The sequence below is a fragment of the Hippocampus zosterae genome, chromosome 12, assembly GCF_025434085.1.
Source record: "Hippocampus zosterae strain Florida chromosome 12, ASM2543408v3, whole genome shotgun sequence".
Taxonomy (NCBI): domain Eukaryota; kingdom Metazoa; phylum Chordata; class Actinopteri; order Syngnathiformes; family Syngnathidae; genus Hippocampus; species Hippocampus zosterae.
Genome location: NC_067462.1, coordinates 8,192,886 through 8,210,782, shown reverse-complemented (window position 1 = coordinate 8,210,782; position 17,897 = coordinate 8,192,886). Strand labels below are relative to the sequence as shown.

Sequence of the window (17,897 nt, the reverse complement as noted above, 5' to 3'; positions counted from 1 at the left end):
TTGTATTGTATTGTATTGTATTGTATTACTCGGAAGTACGTACGATGACCCGGAAGCACGTCAACGAGCATTAAAATAAATAAATAAATAAAGATGCGCAATACTTTGGAAAACTTTGCGAGATCTTGCATTCTTTGCGAGATCTCGCAAAGTACTTTGGAAGACTTTGTGAGATCTCGCATTACTTTGTAGCTGCGTACTACCTCCGTTATTTGTGATACATCAAGGAAGTATGGGCTAGGTTACTTCCTGGTTGTAGCCCAGTGTGACAATGGAACTGGGGAGACAGGTAAGGGCGGTGCGCTGACGTCTTCATTACTGCGGCAACGCGCAGTAATCAGCACGAGCGAACTTCAAAATGTCCCTCAATGTTTGGAAATATATCCTCATCATTCTTACCCTTTTCGGTCTCATCTTCCTCCTGCCCAACATCACCACTGAGGAGGTGAGAGAAGTTTGTTTCAATCTATTTTCTTTTTTTTTCCATGCAGAAGTTGTACACATAAATGTACATACCTTAAATTGGCATAATTTGCAAGATATGCACTTTTCTTGAAAGAAACCATGTAGTGAACAGAAAAAAATGCAATTTCTTTAGCTTTAATGTAACTGTTTAACCTTTTCAATGTGATGGTAAATATTGAAATATGCTTAATGTGGGCGCAATTAAGTAATCACCATATTTAAAAACTACATCTAGTCATGTTTGTGACTTGAGACTCTCCGAATAATATATTTGGCTTTTGAGATGTTCACTGCAAGCTTATTTTGTTGTATCCAATCAAAGACCAAATCAAATGCTGAAGTCACAACATTGTCTTGCTCTATGATCGTATTTGCTGTGTAATACAGCCTACAATCATCATCATACCTGGACCACTTTTATGCAAATCAGATGGCAAGTTATGTGTGAAAATGGACTACAGGAGTGGTCCAAGGCAGTCCCTGTGGGACATCTCAATCTAGGGCTACAGAGTTGCACCAGCTGCCACTGTAACTGGTTCAAATTCATGTTATTTTAGTGACCAATTTACAACTTGTGATCAATGAATTTGAATACTATACTCAATCTCCACCCGCTCCATTTCTCACATTGATTGATTTACACATGCAAATCATGTCATCTCCCCAGACCTGGAAGTACCACATAGTGTCAGCAATTTTCAAGGTCCAAAACCGGCTGCAGGCAACAAACCTCTCTGGAACCCTCCAAACCTTTCGCAACAATCACACCTTCTGTTCACATCTGGGCAAGCCACTGTCACATAAAGAAGAGCTGGAGGAGCGCAAGCTCTTAAACTCCATCACCTGGCCCCAAGTCCCTTCTGGCTCAGAACCACTCAACCTGTCCCAGACGAGTGACCCGGCACACAGCCTTTTTACAATCGTCCTCTCCAAAAAAGACCAACGTTGGTACGTGGGTGACCAGCTGGAAGTGCTCGTCCACCTGCACGACTTCCAGGGCCGACCCAAGCGCTACGGCGGCGATTTTCTGCTGGCTCGGTTGCATTCCCCGAAATACAAGGCAGGTGTGGCCGGGCAGGTGCTGGACCACAAGAATGGACTTTATTCGGCTAGATTTCCGCTGCTGTGGGAGGGGTCGGCGCAGGTTGAGGTCATGATGGTGCACTCGAGCGAGGCTGTCGCCGTGCTGCGGCGGTTGAGGGAGAAATTGCCCCATCGGGTGTTCTTCGTCAGCCTTTTTCGCAGAGGCCTTATTTCTGAGACAACAGCCTGCGATACGTGTCTGCCACAAGACCAGGGGCCACTGTGCAACTACACGGACCTTCGCTCCGGCGAGCCGTGGTACTGCTACAAGCCCAAAAAACTCGACTGCGACACCAGACTCGACCACGCCAGGGCAGGCTACCTCAAAAACATCACCACCAACAGTGAATCGTTGCTGTTTCAGAGGTTTGTGCACTCTCAGTGGTTTAACATTTTCAGCTGTTCCAAAGGTATTTCAAATAGTGAGGCAGATGACCCCCAAATCACATTTGGGGTACAGCGATCCCTCGCTATTTCGCGGTTCGTTTATCGCGGCTTCAGTGCATCGTGGATTTTATCCATCATATTCATAATTTTTTTTTTAAGTCCGCGAAAAGTCCGCGAGAAGCAGCGAAAGTCGTCAAAACAACAGCGAGTCACATAGAGCAACATATACAGTACTACATGTACATGTTTACTATATTTGGTTATTCATAAACTAACCTAATTTGTACATCCTCTTATTTCTTGTTTTATGTTGACAGGGTATGTTACAGCACATTTGACAATAAAGTTGTATCCAATCCAATCCAATGTTTAAATCTATTAGTTTACAGCATTAAGTCATGTTACGTAATTACTTCAAAATTTACATGCATGTATGCCATTAAATTTGGCCTTATAAATATTATGTACATGTACCTATATGGGGGGGGTCGCTACTTCGCGGATTTTTGTTTATCGCTGGTGATTTTGGTCCCCATTAACCGCGATAAACGAAGGATTACTGTACTGAAGAGTTCATCCACAGAAACTAGTTTCATCCCGGTCTGATTTGTTCTTGAAAAGATACTTAAAACACCTGAAATGCGACTTGTGTAGGTGCGACCAGTACATTTTCCTTTTTATTATTGTCATTTTATAAGTTCGGCTATTAGTGTTCATTTTTTTGAGGCTGACAAGCTGGTTTGCCACTGACGACATGGCGGTTTGGTTTGGGGAAGGTGGTTGGTCCCGTTCCAAGACCTCGGCCATCAAACTATCTGAGCAGAACGTTCCCTGTCAAGTATCACCGAAGTATTTATTTGTTGCTATTCTTGCTGCAATATTTGTCATGACTTTTTGATGTCAGTGGCGTGAACATCAAAGTTCCCATCCACGCAAACACAACGAACACCATCACCGTGCTGCAATCCAGGAAAGGTACTTTGGATCTACTGACTAATGACTCTCACTTTTTGAGAGATGGTAATTTATTCCCATCATTGCGGTTGTGTCATCAATGTAGAAAACGGCGGCAAAAAAACGGATCCTGTGAAGCTGGCGACGTCTGGGTACTACTACCAGGACTCGTGGAGGCCACTGGGCGATGTCGCCATGCGCAAGTTTGACACGCCGGCTGCCATCTCTCAGTGTTTGGCCGATAAGGTGGTCTACATGTACGGCGACTCCACCGTGCGCCAGTGGTACGAGTACCTGGTCACTGTGCTTCCAGGTGAGCGCTTCCGTCCCATAACATTTGGGCGGCTTGGCTCCGGTGGTGGATGTCTTGCACCATTGTATGTTGGTTTTGTGCAAAGAGTGGGGCTTCCGCCTGAGGGGGTGGGGGGCCGTGGGGGGGGGGGGGGGGGCATTCACACCATATTTTTTTTTTCTGACCAAAGAAATTTTACCAAAAACAATAAAATAAAAGGCTCACACTCAAATATGCGTTTTCCACAAAAATCGGGGTGGACTCCTTCAAATTACAACCCAAACCAACCCATCCTCCCCAAAATGTTAGCGATATTTAAAAAAAAAACAACACAAATAGGCTAATCTGTGAGTGCCAAACTGCAAGTATGCGGGTGGGTTTCACTGTAGATCATGTTTTGTAGTCATGTGAATATACATTCATTCATTCATCTTTTGAACCGCTTTATCCTCACTAGGGTCGCGGGGGTTGCTGGAGCCTATCCCAGCTGTCTTTGGGCAGTAGGCAGGGGGCACCCCGAACTGGTTGCCAGCCAATCACAGGGCACACAGAGACGAACAACCATGCACACCCACACCCACGGACAATTTAGAGTGAGCAATCAGCCTGCCACGCATGTTTTTGAAATCCATCCATCCATCCATTTTCTGAACCGCTTAATCCTCACTAGGGTCGCGGGGGGTGCTGGAGCCTATCCCAGCTGTCTACGGGCAGTAGGCGGGGGACACCCTGAATCAGTTGCCAGCCAATCGCAGGGCACACAGAGACGAACAACCATTTGCACTCACACTCACACCTAGGGACAATTTAGAGTGTTCAATCAGCCTGCCATGCATATTTTTGGAATGTGAAAGGAAACCGGAGTACCCGGAGAAAACCCACACAGGCCCGGGGAGAACATGCATACTCCACACAGGAAGGCCGGAGCTGTGAAGTCGACGTGCTAACCACTAGGCTACTGGGCCGCCCGTCATGTGTATACTCACTTCATAATACAATTATTTATAACACAGTTTTGTTTTCACTTTTCACTTGTGACCATGTCCAAATGTTTTGTGCTTGAAACTGGACACTCGGGTACTCTTGACCACTTGTTTCCTTTTATGTCGTGTTAATTGTGTTCTGCCTTGCAGAAATGAAGGAATTCAACCTGCATACTCCCAAAAAAGCGGGGCCCTTGATGGCGGTGGACGACAACCACAACATTGTGCTTAATTACCGCTGCCACGGCCCACCCATCATGTACACCACCATCATGGCCAACGAATTGCGCTACATCGCAAATGAGCTTGACGGCCTGACTGGCGGTCCCAACACGGTGGTGGCCATCAGCATCTGGGCCCACTTCAGCCCCTTCCCCGGCGAGGTATACATACGCCGCCTCCGACATATCCGCACGGCAGTGGTCCGACTCTTGGAACGGGCGCCGGGGACGGTGGTGGTAGTTCGCACGGGCAACCCACGGGCCCTGGATCGAGACGTCAGTCTGAACCACAGCGACTGGTTTACACTGCAGCTGGACATCATGCTGCGCGCCATGTTCAAAGGTCTCAATGTTATGCTCTTGGACGCCTGGCAAATGTGTGTGGCGCACCACAAACCTCACGACGTACACCCTCCGAAGGTCATTGTTAAAAACATGGTAAACATGTTGTTGTCTTATGCTTGTCGTGAGAGGACCAGGAAGACTGCATGACTTTTGTAAATCAAACCAGGGAGAGAGTAATAATGAGTGCTGCATTTGAAGGAGTCCTTCAGAAAAAAAACTATTTTTTTTTTCTCCAAAAAAGTAGCAAATTGTGAGAGTATAGTTAGGTACAGGATATAAATCACAGTTCAGTAAGCCCACATATATATTGCGGTTCACGGTCCTGCTATATTGCACATTTGGTTTTTTGGGAAGTGTAATATTTTTGCTGTCAATGCTCTTGCGCTCTCTCAATATATTGTGTCCATAAATGTGTTTGTATTGATTGAATTGGAGACCTTTAAAAAAAAAAGTGCCATAAATACTATAAAAAAATATTTGAATAGAGGAGGCTATTTTGATGTCGCAGATGACACTTTTTGTTGGTGGTACTTTCATTCGCTTTCTGAAGGGGCAAAAGGCTTGTTTCTTATTTATATCAGTAATCATGCTTCCTGTGGGCATACCAGCTCTAATAAGATGAAGGAAATTTCACACCGAGTAAGTCAATTTGGAAGCACAATGATTCGAGATCATACTTACTCCAATATTTATACTTTATGAGACAATTTTGTTTGGTAGTTTGCAAAATTAAGTCACACATAATGAACACAAACGATGAAAGTAATTACCTCACCGTGTGGCATTTACTCATAACAACAAACGTGAGGGCCTGCAGACAAAATGAAAGGCATACTAATTGCACGAGCCTTAAGAAATTGCCGGAGTGTCAGTCAAAAAGCAAAAGAACATTGACAACATCCGATTTTGCCTTCCGTCCGAGGTGCATTCAAGGACTGCCAGCAAATGAGGTTCTGTGAAAAAAATGTACACAAGAAAAAGCTCAATAAACCTGTTTACATTTGAATCTCTGTTAGCTTTTCCATTTCAGGAGTTGATCATCGTAACATTTTTTTTATTGGCGACATTTTCCCGATTTTGCGGCGCTTTGTGTGGTTTGACATTACTTCCTGTTTGGAGCCAATGTCATTCTGAACGGAAGAGCCATTGACATGCCAGGTAAAGACGTGTGATGATTTATTCCGGCGGCGGCGGGTTAACAACAGGAGCAAAGCGACATAGATAACATGTACCTCAATGTTTTGAAGTACATCCTCACCTTTCTGACCCTGTTTGGCTTCGTCGTCCTGCTGCGGAACGTCACTATTTGGGAGGTGAGAGAAGTTTGTTTAATTTCTCTCTCTCTCTCTCTCTCTCTCTCTCTCTCTCTCTCTCTCTCTCTCTCTCTCTCTCTCTCTCTCTCTCTCTCTCTCTCTCTCTCTCTGCGTGTTGTATTAATAAGTATCCGCGTGTATCATTCTGAAACGAAAACAGAAGTGATATCGAATCTATTTTCAGAGCGATTAAATTAAACTAGAATGCAACTATTCTCAACCGGTAGCTCGGGAGCCAAGTCGCAGACTCATTTTGGTTGGGTTGTGGACAGCTCGTAAAAAATTGTATTGTAGTACTGTACTTAGTGATTGCATTTTTTTTCGAGAACAGTCTTGAGGCGCACCGACTTTTCATGTTGAACACACTGAGTCAGGAAATGCTGTTCCTAATCTCTACAAAATGGGTCACATCTTTAGAACAATAGAAATAGACAACTCCCAGATTGACAACGCTTGAGAACTACTGCACTCGGCATTTTAGAATAGCCCTGTCAGTTATGTCATAGCTTGACTGGTGCCCTGTGTGAGACCCCACTTGAGGCGATCTAGCATCAAACGAAGCTGAAAAACACATTGGAGCGGACCTTATTTTTTCATGTGCCTTTGTGTTTAATATATCAACTACGTATGCATATCATTTCCTCAGAACTGGACGCACCACATAGTATCAGCACTGTATGGTGTCCAGAAGCGGATCCAGTCATCAAATCTCACGAGATGCCTCCCAACGTTTCATCACAATCACACCTTCTGTCCACATCTGGGCCAGGCGCCGTCACTAGTCGAAAAGCTGGAGGAATGCAACCTGTTGAACTCCATCGCCTGGCCCCATCCGCCCTCTGGCTCTGCATCACTGAAAGTGTCCAAGACGAGTGACCCAGCACACAGCCTGTTTACAATCGTCCCCTCCCAAAAAGACCCGCATTGGTATGTGGGCGACCAGCTGGAAGTACTCGTCCACTTGCACAATTTCAAGGGTCTACCCAAGCGCTACGGCGGCGATTTTCTGTTGGCTCGGTTGCATTCCCCAAAATATGGGGCGGGGGTTGCCGGCCAGGTGCTGGACCATAAGAACGGACTTTATTCCGTTCGATTCCCGCTGCTGTGGGAGGGGTCGGCTCAAGTCGAGGTCATGATGGTGCACTCGAGCGAGGCCATCACTGTGCTGCGGCGACTGAGGGAAAAACGGCCAGATCGGGTGTTCTTCGTCAGCATCTTTCAAAGAGGCAATCATTCTGAGAAGAAAGTGTGCAACATGTGCTTGCCACAAGACCAGGGGCCACGGTGCAACTACACGGACCTCAACTCCGGTGAACCATGGTACTGCTACAAGCCCCGAAAGCTCAGCTGCGCCACAAGAATCAACCACGCCAAGGGAGGCTACCGCAAAAACATCACTACCAAAAAGGAAAATTTGCTCCTTCAGAGGTTTGTACTCTCAAAGATCCTTTGACATGAGCTGGTCCAAAGGCATTTCAAACACAACAAGCTGTTGACCCAAATCACATTTGGGGTATCTGAAACTTGATCCCTGAAATTGAAGCTTTTAAAAAGTTATTTCAAACAGAGCGGTCATTGGACCCTAAAACTTCCAAATTAACCACCAAATATCTAACTTCACGGTTCAGGTACTTCTAGACAAGGTAAAAAATGACTACAAGTGACCTTCAATTAAAAATAAACAATTCAAAGTAAATTATCTGTGGACTCAGAAATGTTCAATGTGGTATCAAAGAATGATGTGGCTGGGATTGTTAAAATCCCCCCCCCTCCCAAAAAAAAAAAAAATTGTCTGGGTAGGCCTGTTTTTGTCCCTGTATGAATATACCCTGATGTATCTATTTGTTGCTATTCCCATTGCGACCTTTGTAATCCACTTTTCAGTGGCGTAAACGTCAAAGTTCCCATCCAAGCATCCGCAGCGGACACCATCACCGTGCTGCCCTCCAGGAAAGGTACAGCGGATCTTCAGACAATTTGCTTTTTTTTTGGTGATGGCGATTTATTGACATCATTATGTCCGCTGTCAATATAGAAAGCGGCAGTCAAAAACGGGATCCCGTGATGTTGGCGACATCCGGTTACTATTACCAGGACTTGTGGAGGCCATTGGGTGGCGTCACCATGCGCCAGTTTGACGACGCGTCTGCCATCACTCAATGTTTAACCAACAAGTTGTTCTACATGTACGGTGATTCCACCGTGCGCCAGTGGTACGAGTACCTGGTCTCTGTGCTTCCAGGTGAGCGTTTATGTGGCAGGTTGGCTCGCGTGATGCAAAGAGGTGGAGCAATACTACAAAAAGGCTGTGGTGAAAGCAGAACTACTAGTGGAAGGGAACAAAATACAAAGTACAAACTGTGAAATGTACTGTACTGTCATAGGCTGGTGTATCTATATACATAAACAAATACACATATACATACTTACAACACATACATAAAAGTACTTTTTTATGGGTCAGGCTGAAATTGTTCCTTTTGCTTCTGCATCTATCTGCCCTTCAGAGATGAAGGAATTCAACCAGGAGAGTGCAGAAAAGGTGGGGCCCTTCATGGCGGTGGACAGCACCCACAACATTCTGCTAAGGTACCGCTGCCACGGCCCACCCATCCGCTTCTCCACCGTCATGACCAGCGAGTTGCGCTACATCGCCAACGAGCTGGACGGCCTCTCCGGCGGTCCCAACACGGTGGTGGCGCTCAGCATCTGGTCTCACTTCAGCACCTTCCCCGTGGAGGTGTACATACGTCGCCTTCGGCATATCCGCAAGGCGGTGCTGCGACTCCTGGACAGGGCGCCGGGGACGGTGGTGGTGGTCCGCACGGCCAACCCTCAGGCGCTGGAAGGGCAAGCTAGCCTGTACAACAGCGACTGGTTTTCTTTGCAACTGGACGTCGTGCTGCGTGCCATGTTCAAAGGTCTCGACGTTTTGCTGGTGGATGCCTGGCAGATGTGCGTGGCGCACCATGAACCGCACAACATTCACCCTCCGAGGGCTATTGTCAAAAACATGGTAGACATGATTTTGTCATACGTTTGCCGCAACGGCACCAGGAAGACCGTATGATTTCTGTAAATCAAAACGAAGTTGGGAATGCGAACGAGTAGATGTATGAGTATGTCTTTTTAAAAGTATGACTATTTTCTCAATTGTCTGACAAACGTATCTTAATGAGGAGAATGCATTGTGAAAACAATTCAAGGTTTGAGAAGTCCGTCACTACATGACCTTGAATTAAATATTTATGCACTGACGATTTTACCTTCTAAAAGTTCTAAGTGTATTCTAAAATTCATGTTTAAAATTATATCCTAACATCAACTTTTTCCATCCACTTTCTGATCATTGAACAAATACAAATTCATTGTCAATAAACGCCAGCATGAATTGGGATTTCATGGCTACAAATGAGCGTTCGGTACATCTGCATTATTTGGCCAGACTTTCTCTGCCTTTCCGTCACAGCGGATCCCTACAAAATTAATAAATCAATGTTGTGATGAATCTACAAAACGCACCAGGTGTGACTTTGAAAAGTTCAATTTAAAGTTTAATGTTCGCTTTTAAAAACTTCAAGCACAAAACACCATCAACACGCTTTAAAATGTCACATCGACACGCTCAGTCTACATCTTGACATAAACGACACACGTTTGACAGGGAGTGCTGTTAGCCCAGTGTGTCGCCGCCGCTCAAGGGCAAAGAAGAGGAACAAAAACATGTTTTATGAAATCAGCAATCGGGTAAAAGGAGTGATGTAAAATTACCATTTGGGCAGCTTCAGTCAGGAGTCGGAGTGCTGTGTTACTATACGGTGTGCAAAGAAATCCTGACGTAAATTATAAGGAAAGAAAGTAAATAGTACCGTATTGGCCCGAATATAAGACTGTGTTTTTTTTACATTGAAATAAGATTGAAAAAGTGGGGACCGTCTTATATTTGGGGTCGAGACATTATACCCATTCTCGACGCTAGATGGCGCCAGATATCGAAGCGAATGCTGAACTTGACTCCCCAGGCCAAAGCGAACCATCTCACGAAGAATAAAAATAAAAATACTGGTAGCACAAAGAAGAAAAATAATTTTTAAAAAAGCAATAAAGAAAAGAGAAGAAAATAATTGAAGAGACAACAGAAAATGGAGAAACCTAGCGACAATCTGGAGAAAAGTAGGTCGAATATCTGCCAGGTTAACCGGCAGCTAAGAAGTTATGGTGTGAACTTCAAGATGCTTTTTCTCTCAAATATTTTGTTATAATCATTTGTTTCAGATGCACTGTAATTATTTTCTGTATAAAAATGAATTTGGTGTTCAAAAAGTATTTTTTCAAACTTGAGTCTTGAAAAAGAGGGTGTCATCTTGTAATCAGGGCCATCTTATATTCGGACCAATACGGTAATAAAAGGCATAAGTAGTATGCACTATTCAAGGGGCAGTGATGGTCACACGTCCTGCACGTTCATAGCTTCCTGCGGCCAACCGTACGTGTCCAGTGTGAAGGAGTCGTAGTCTGGGCTGTAGATGTGAGAGAGGACAAACGCCTCTTTGTCCTTTGGCTCCGGGTACACCGAGGCAACGTTGTGCTTGTACGCATGGTTGACAATCTGGAAACGATATATACACATTAATAGATAGTTCGTCTCATGCTGTTTTGACATGATTTCAGATCGAACCTTGACAGCAATCTTGAAGGACACCTCTCTGATGGATTTAAGAGGAGGGTAGAGTCTCCCCTCGGCCAAGTGCTCCTCGGTCACCATATCAGCGATGGCCTGACAAAAACATCACAGCTGATTATAGTCAGACAGAGAGTCACGAAGAAATAATTTGTGATGCAGGTAATAATTCAAAAAAAGGACCTCTGCAGTGGTGAGGAAGATTTCATCGGAGATGTGCCGAACTCGGCAGGCGATGATGCCCAAGGCCACCCCGGGGAACACGTAGGCGTTGTTTCCCTGTCCGGGGTAGAACGAGCGTCCGTCGGCCAGCGTCACCTTGCTGAATGGACTCCCGCTAGCGAAGATCCCGCGACCCTGATTGCAAGAACAAACGTGCAAGCCCGTTAACCAGAACATTTCGTCTCTGTGTCTGCCTGTGTAATGGAAAAGCTTCATCGCTCAACTCTGCGGGGGGGGTCCTACCTCCGTGATGTTGTAACATTGCTCTGCCGTGCACTCGGCCTTGCTGGTGGGGTTGCTCAGGGCGAAGATGATGGGCCGCTCGTTGTAGGACGCCATGTCCTTAATTATCTTCTCCGTGAACGCCCCTCCGATGGCAGCGACTCCTTTACAGCCACAAAAACAAACCATCACAATGCTTTACGTTACCAGGGGGCCGGGGGGGGGGGGGGGGGGGCGACTTTGTTGTCACGATTGCCGCCATTCCTTTCACATCGGGATTTGCAGAACTTTACAGCTTGCCATTTGTGGTTGATTTCTTCTTTAACTGTTCCTTGAGGTATTATATTTAACGATGACTTCACCTACAATTACATTTAAAAAATTTACCAATAATGGCAGTGGGTTTGATGGTGTGCACGGCTTCCTCCAAGGTCTTCAGGTGGGGGTGCTCGTGCGCAAACTCCTCCTTCTCATGGTTCAGATGACTTCGACCCTGAACGAGAAGCATTTGTTTTTACCTTGATCGCAAAACCTGTTGACCAGACACGCGCGCGTGCATTACCTTCACGATGAGACCTTTGGAGTCCACCATCCAGATCCTTTTGGCGGCTTCCTTTCGAGACAAGCCCTCCTTGGCCATGGCCATCATTAGCAAGTGAGCGATGCCCAGAGCAGCCTGGTGAGAAAAAGGTTTGGTTTTTTAAACATAAAAAGAAAATGCAAAAAAAAAAAAAGGTAATAAGAATAATCACCTCGCCAGCGCCTTGGAAAATGAAGGTGTGGTTCGACAGTTTGTCTTTGGTGATCTTCAAAGCTGCTAGCAGTCCGGCCACCGCTACAGAGGCCGTGCCTATGATAGAAGATTTGTTGATGCATTTGACACCTGGGCCTTCACTATCACGTCACAATGATACAAACCATCATCTGGAATTTTTGATAACGTGATGCTGATGATTAAATGTATTAATGTGTGTAGACAGATCTGTTTTGCAAGCCAAACTGGGCTTGTCCTGACCAACCAATCAAGATATGGTACATATGTCCCTTGGCTCAATAAAGGTTGGCAAACTCTGTGCTAGCAGGCTACCTTGGATGTCGTCGTTGAAGGTGCAGTAGCGATTCCTGTATTTATTGAGGATGCGGAAGGCATTGCTGTTGGCGAAGTCCTCAAACTGAATCAGGCAGTTCATCCCGTACCTGCAGGGCGACGCGTCAAGAAGGTGAGCGATGATCGCATCGTCGCCGCCGTTTTCCTACTCACTTGTCCGTCACGGCCTGCATGAATTCGTCGATGAGCGCGTCGTACTCCTTCCCTCGGATTCGGTTGTGCTTCAGGCCGATGTAGAGGGGGTCGTTGAGCAGGTTCTGGTTGTCCGTTCCCACGTCCAGCAACACGGGGAGACACTGCTGCGGCTGAACTCCGCCGCAGGCCGTGTACAGAGCCAATTTCCCCACGGGAATGCCCATGCCATAGCTGCCCAGATCCCCGAGGCCGAGGATACGCTCGCCGTCTGTCACCACGATGGCCTGGATGTAAATAAAGGCAAAAAACTTGACTGGTATTGAAGGAGGCAAAATGAAATAAAGAGATGGGGCAAGGAGGACGATGGGATTTACTCTTATGTCCTCTTCAGGCCACGAGTTGAGCACGGTTGCAATGTGGCCTTTATCATGGATGGTGATGAAGAGTCCTCTGTGAATAACAGCAGAGTAAGTGACTTCTAGCGATGTTCGAGACCACCGATTTACTTTCCCATCTGATCCCGAGTGAAGTTCATGGTAGTATCGGTGATACCGATCTGCTACTTTGTGCAAATACACTACATTTTTAAAAAGTATCAAATCAAGACAGTACTCAAATCGTAGCGTGGAGGAATACTAAGTTGGTAATTTATTAATTACTATTGACATTGTTGTTATTATGATTATTATTATGACTGAAGTACACCGAACCAGGAGTCACACTCGCTGGGTGACTCAAATTGAAATTGCCAGCATAGTAATCAAATAATTAATGAAATGAATACCACGATAACTGCACAAGTTGGTCAGTACAGTACTTACACTTTAAAATCCATTGGACAGCTACAGTCAATTCGACTGACTGCAAAACAATGATTGATGTTTTAAAAATACAATGTTATTTTTAGATGCTATATAATGTTATTTTATAACTTTAGTTGTATAAATTATTCAAGTTCACCATGGATATTTTTATCAGAATTGTTCTAAATGTCGGGTGCTCCGGTTTCCTCCCACATTCCAAAAAACATGCGTGGCAGGCTGATTGAACACTCTAAATTGTCCCGAGGTGTGAGTGTGAGCGTGGATGGTTGTTCGTCTCTGTGTGCCCTGCGATTGGCTGGCAACCGATTCAGGGTGTCCCCCGCCTACTGCCCGGAGACAGCTGGGATAGGCTCCAGCACCCCCCGCGACCCTAGTGAGGATCAGGCGGTTAGGAAGATGAATGAATGAATGAATGTTCTAAATGTAATCTCTGTAATTCACCTGAAATGATCAATTCTTCAGGACTCCTTACATGATTACATTTCGGCTTTTTTTTTTTTTGGCCTTGAGATTATAACACATAATGCACTCACGCAGAAGTTTCCTCCAACCACGTATCACTTTCTCTAATAATCCTTTATATCCGTCATGCAATTCTGCAAAAAGGTGTGTGTATTAATCCTACCGTGGCCTCCTGAAGGCCAGGCCGTACTGTTGGCAGGCCAAGCCCACGGTGGGCGTATAGACGATGGGCATGAACTCCTCAATGTCCGACGTAAGCACGCGGTAGAAGAGCTTCTCGTTCCTGTCCTGTAGTGTCATCAGCAAGATGTACCTGACGCAGAGAGGGAGCCGCTAAAAGAAGGAGAAGCGGCTTCCATTCTGCTTCACAGTCAGACTACACAATGCAAGCAGAGGAATTACAGATGGCGTTGTTTAAGGTTCAAAATTGTCCTCTCACTTGTCCAGAGGATTGACACGTGTTTCATAGCTTTTCATTACACGTAGTACTTGGACATCTTGGGACAAGAAGCAGGGGGGCAGCAGGCCGTGGATGCCCAGCTGCAAGCGCTCCTCCAGGGTGAAAGCCATACCCTGCGGGATGGAAATGGACTGTAAGTCACACCCAAATTAGAGAGTGTGCCCTAGACCTCACCTGGTTAAGGGATAACAAAAATTGAATTTTTTATGATTTTTTTTTAAGTCGGTTGTAAAGGTCAAAATTGCTTATTTCAGAGGCCTTTTATTTTGAAATGCAACATCTCCATGATCATACTTTGGTTGAATACCTTGGGTGGCCGAGTGTGCCCAAGACCTGGTCTGAATGCGGGATACAAAAAACAGATTTTTAAAATGTTTGGGGCTTTTTAAAAAATCAAGTGTAAAAGAAAAAAAATCATATTTTAAAGGCATTTTATTTTGAAAGGTAACATCAGATATTAATGAAAGTACTGTGGTTGGATACCCGAGGTGACGTCGTGCTCCCTAGACCCGGTCTGGTTCCGGGATAAGGAAAATTCTTTTTTGGGTGATTTATATTTTTTAAATGAATAAATCGATGAATAAATTTTGATGCAAAGTAAACGTGCAATAAAATAATCAATTGTAAAGTATTTGATAGCTACAACACTAAAAGTAGCAATAACGGACATATTTTGTCAACTGGCCAAGTCTGTTGTGTGGCTTGAGCTGACACGTCAACTGGCTCGCAGCTGAGTGTGGTATTGATGCTATTTATTGTGCCCAATGGTGTGACAGGCTGAATTCACTCCCCTTGCATCACCGCCACTTGACTGCGCTACTCTGTGCCTTCTGAATGCTTGCGCGACAATATTTACTTCTCTAAAGGAACTCCTTCTGATTCATTGTGAAAGTTGTTTGGCAAGTCAGCCTCAATGTCCCAGTGGTCGCCAACAGAAGACGAGAGGCTGATTATTTTGACTCAAAACAAGCTACAGTGCCAACTATTTCATACCAAAAGAAGGAGAAACTGAATGTGCCTTGCTGTGCTGCATTACAACATATTTACCAAAGTCGAAAACCAGTGTTTAGGAAAGTCAAACAAAATTTTAAAAAAGTAATTATTTCTGTTTAGTTAATTTAGTCCTCACCTGCATTGAATACTTTTTTGCATTGTGAAAAAAATGTTTCTTAAAATTTTTTTAAACAGTTAATTAATGACTGATACAACACAATAACGTTCAACCAATTACAAAGAGCCACTGAAGAAACCTCCATTAATGTTATCCCTACTATCCCTACAAAATGACATAACTGTAATCGGGTACACCACACACGCACACAAACACTTTTTTTTTTTATTTTAAATGCATTCGTTTTGTGAAACCAGTATTTATGTGACAAACATATGCACATAATGATAAAAACTCTCACTATTCAGATACTTGCAGACCTATTTCCTGATGCACGCTTTTCACAGTGAGTCATCATGGAAACACTGACTTGGGAAGGAACTGTGACCTCCCTTGCGTGAAGTAAACCCAATAAAAGAGAGCAAAGTTAGTCAGACTCTTGCTGAACACATCAAAAAGTTAAGGGAGTGGCATTTCCTGTTTCATTTATATTTGGGAACAAGCCCCCCCCCCCCCCAATAAAAAAATCTGCTGATGACTCATAGTGGATGTTTGGTTTGGATCAGTTTGGCCAAAATCAGTCCATCTCAGCAGAGAGAGTGTTTGACTTTAAGAGAAAAAGTGCTTTCTGGTTTGAAACAGATTTATTATGCTTTGTTAAGACATAGGGTCAATGAAAGCACAATTTTGCATAAGAATTTGATTATAAATGACCCAAGGCCTGCAAACCAGGCCTTGGGTCATTTGTGTGGCGTGTGAATGTCACGACAATGCACAGAATCCTTGCAGCGACCTTGCTGTGTTAAATTAACTGTGTAGGTTCATAAAACATCCCACTATAAATTTATATAGAACTTTGTAAAACATTTACCAGCCACATTGTAGCACTTAATATATCTGTTAATAATCTATATGGAAGTGGTTTTTGATCTGTACGAGGACCACCTCACAAAATACTCAAGTTTTCCAAAAAACTACTGGCACTTCATAAAGTCAAGTCAGTTACGAACATTACTCCATTAAAAACACGACATGGTGTTTTTAATTAGTTGTTAGTAATTAGTAATTTAATTAGTTAATAGAAAAGAAAAACTGTAATTATGACTTTTGCGCATGTTCCTGACAGACTCTACGGCGCGTTCCAATTTACATCCAAATTCCATCAGCTCACCTTGTTGAGGTGGGGGTTCCGAGTGATGTCATAGCCGCGCTTCTTGGTGTTTACGCTGGCTTTGCAGCTGTCCCCGCCGTGGCAGACCCTCACCGCCTGAGAGGGGAATCCACCGGCCGCGCGTCTACAGAGATGCAACGCTGCCCTTCCAGTGAGGGAATTCATCTTGCCTGCCTGCGCGCAAACCAACACATGAACGCTCAAGTCACCCGCAAACGGGAAACAAGAAACCGCAACAACGCAACTTAAGATGCCTGTAAACAAACTGCCTCGTGATGCTTGATGACCTTTAATTTCAATATCACACCTCCTGCGCCCAACAAAAAAAAAACCTCAAAAATTAAATAAACACCTCCAGGGGATGTGAATCCGTTTAATCACCGCTAATATAGTGGTCTCTGTAAAACAAAAGGGTTTCCGCGTTCGATGCTGCGAGCAAGCGGCTAACCTAGCACTCCTCCTCAACCTCAGCCTTACCTGCTGACTAAATGTGTTACGCCGCCGGGTCTGTGACTCTTATCTTCATTAGCGTCTTCCGTTGATCGCAATGTAGACGGTCTTAACAGTGAGTGGATTTTAGAGGTGGCTCTTGTGGAGGAAACTGATCCCGGATCGTTTGACATTGACTCTAGAGATGTTCTACGCAAAAGACAGTCATGTCGTAGTGGTCAACTCCGAATGAATTGGGAGACTGTACCCTTTCCTGCAAACTACACGGTCTACCTCTTAAAGTAAACATGTATACATTATATAGACTAACAACGTTAGCCACAATCCTTTGAGAGGTAAAACTAATTTAATGTGCTGGGGCAACTTGAACGCGTTTACTGTAGTGAGATACAGCCGCTCACCAAATAGTTGCAATTGACGTGTTTACATTAATAGTAGTTCAATTTAGCTGAGGGAACTCACTATTAACTAAATGGCCAATTCGTCAAGTTCAAGGTAATCGTTATTAAAATGACCCAAGATATAGGTTTGTAACTCGGAAGAACGTTCATAGTTAAACATCTTTGGTACGACTGTACTTCCTGAACCCTGAGCAGACCAATCAGATCACAATATGCCGGGTGTTTACCCGCCTAGGCAAAACGTCATCACAAGTTGACACCCACATTACTTCCTATATTTAATCAAGCACACAATACTGTACCTTCATCAAGCTCTCATTTTTCGAATGCTTGGTTATCGGTGGTTGATCAAGTCATAATTATGAGATGGCATCTAATTATGGGTTAGTACGGCATGACTTAGTATTTTAAAAAATACCTTTTGTGTTATTTTTAACATTTAGTGTTTCTTTAATGCCAGAAAGTGAACCGTGCTGTTTCCGATAGTAAAAATAAATGCATAAATAAATAAAATACGTTTTTAAAAAACGTGGAAAATTGCGTCCTCTGGTGGACATTTTGACCCAATTCCGGTCATTTATTTGTACGTAGAGTTCAAAACCAGCCC

General features: G+C 44.3%; 3 protein-coding genes across 5 annotated transcripts; 2 read left to right on the top strand and 1 right to left on the bottom strand.

The window, feature by feature from the left end:
* Positions 1-250: 250 nt before the first annotated feature.
* Positions 251-5,736, top strand: LOC127612163 (NXPE family member 3-like). Its single transcript, XM_052083108.1, has 5 exons — positions 251-445; positions 1,133-1,914; positions 2,840-2,910; positions 2,996-3,202; positions 4,315-5,736. Exons 1-5 carry the CDS (start codon positions 359-361, stop codon positions 4,875-4,877), a joined length of 1,710 nt encoding a protein of 569 aa, XP_051939068.1. The 5' UTR covers positions 251-358; the 3' UTR covers positions 4,878-5,736.
* A 107-nt stretch (positions 5,737-5,843) lies between these two features.
* LOC127612164 (NXPE family member 3-like) lies at positions 5,844-10,128 on the top strand. Of its 3 annotated transcripts, none has more exons than XM_052083111.1 (5): positions 5,844-6,043; positions 6,690-7,471; positions 7,928-7,998; positions 8,079-8,394; positions 8,551-9,053. In XM_052083111.1, exons 1-5 carry the CDS (start codon positions 5,957-5,959, stop codon positions 8,900-8,902), a joined length of 1,608 nt encoding a protein of 535 aa, XP_051939071.1. In that variant the 5' UTR covers positions 5,844-5,956; the 3' UTR covers positions 8,903-9,053. The 3 variants fall into 3 exon arrangements, with proteins under 3 accessions (XP_051939071.1, XP_051939069.1, XP_051939070.1); XM_052083109.1 differs by having other exon boundaries at positions 5,847-6,043; positions 8,079-8,285; positions 8,551-10,128; XM_052083110.1 differs by having other exon boundaries at positions 5,848-6,028; positions 8,079-8,285; positions 8,551-10,128.
* On the bottom strand, positions 9,572-17,460 carry me3 (malic enzyme 3, NADP(+)-dependent, mitochondrial). Its single transcript, XM_052083107.1, has 14 exons — positions 16,917-17,460; positions 16,440-16,613; positions 14,137-14,270; positions 13,861-14,010; positions 12,786-12,861; positions 12,430-12,695; positions 12,256-12,365; positions 11,921-12,018; positions 11,731-11,844; positions 11,556-11,661; positions 11,190-11,332; positions 10,908-11,081; positions 10,722-10,820; positions 9,572-10,652 (listed from the first exon to the last, which is right to left on the bottom strand). Exons 2-14 carry the CDS (start codon positions 16,602-16,604, stop codon positions 10,491-10,493), a joined length of 1,797 nt encoding a protein of 598 aa, XP_051939067.1. The 5' UTR covers positions 16,605-16,613; positions 16,917-17,460; the 3' UTR covers positions 9,572-10,490.
* Positions 17,461-17,897: the final 437 nt, after the last annotated feature.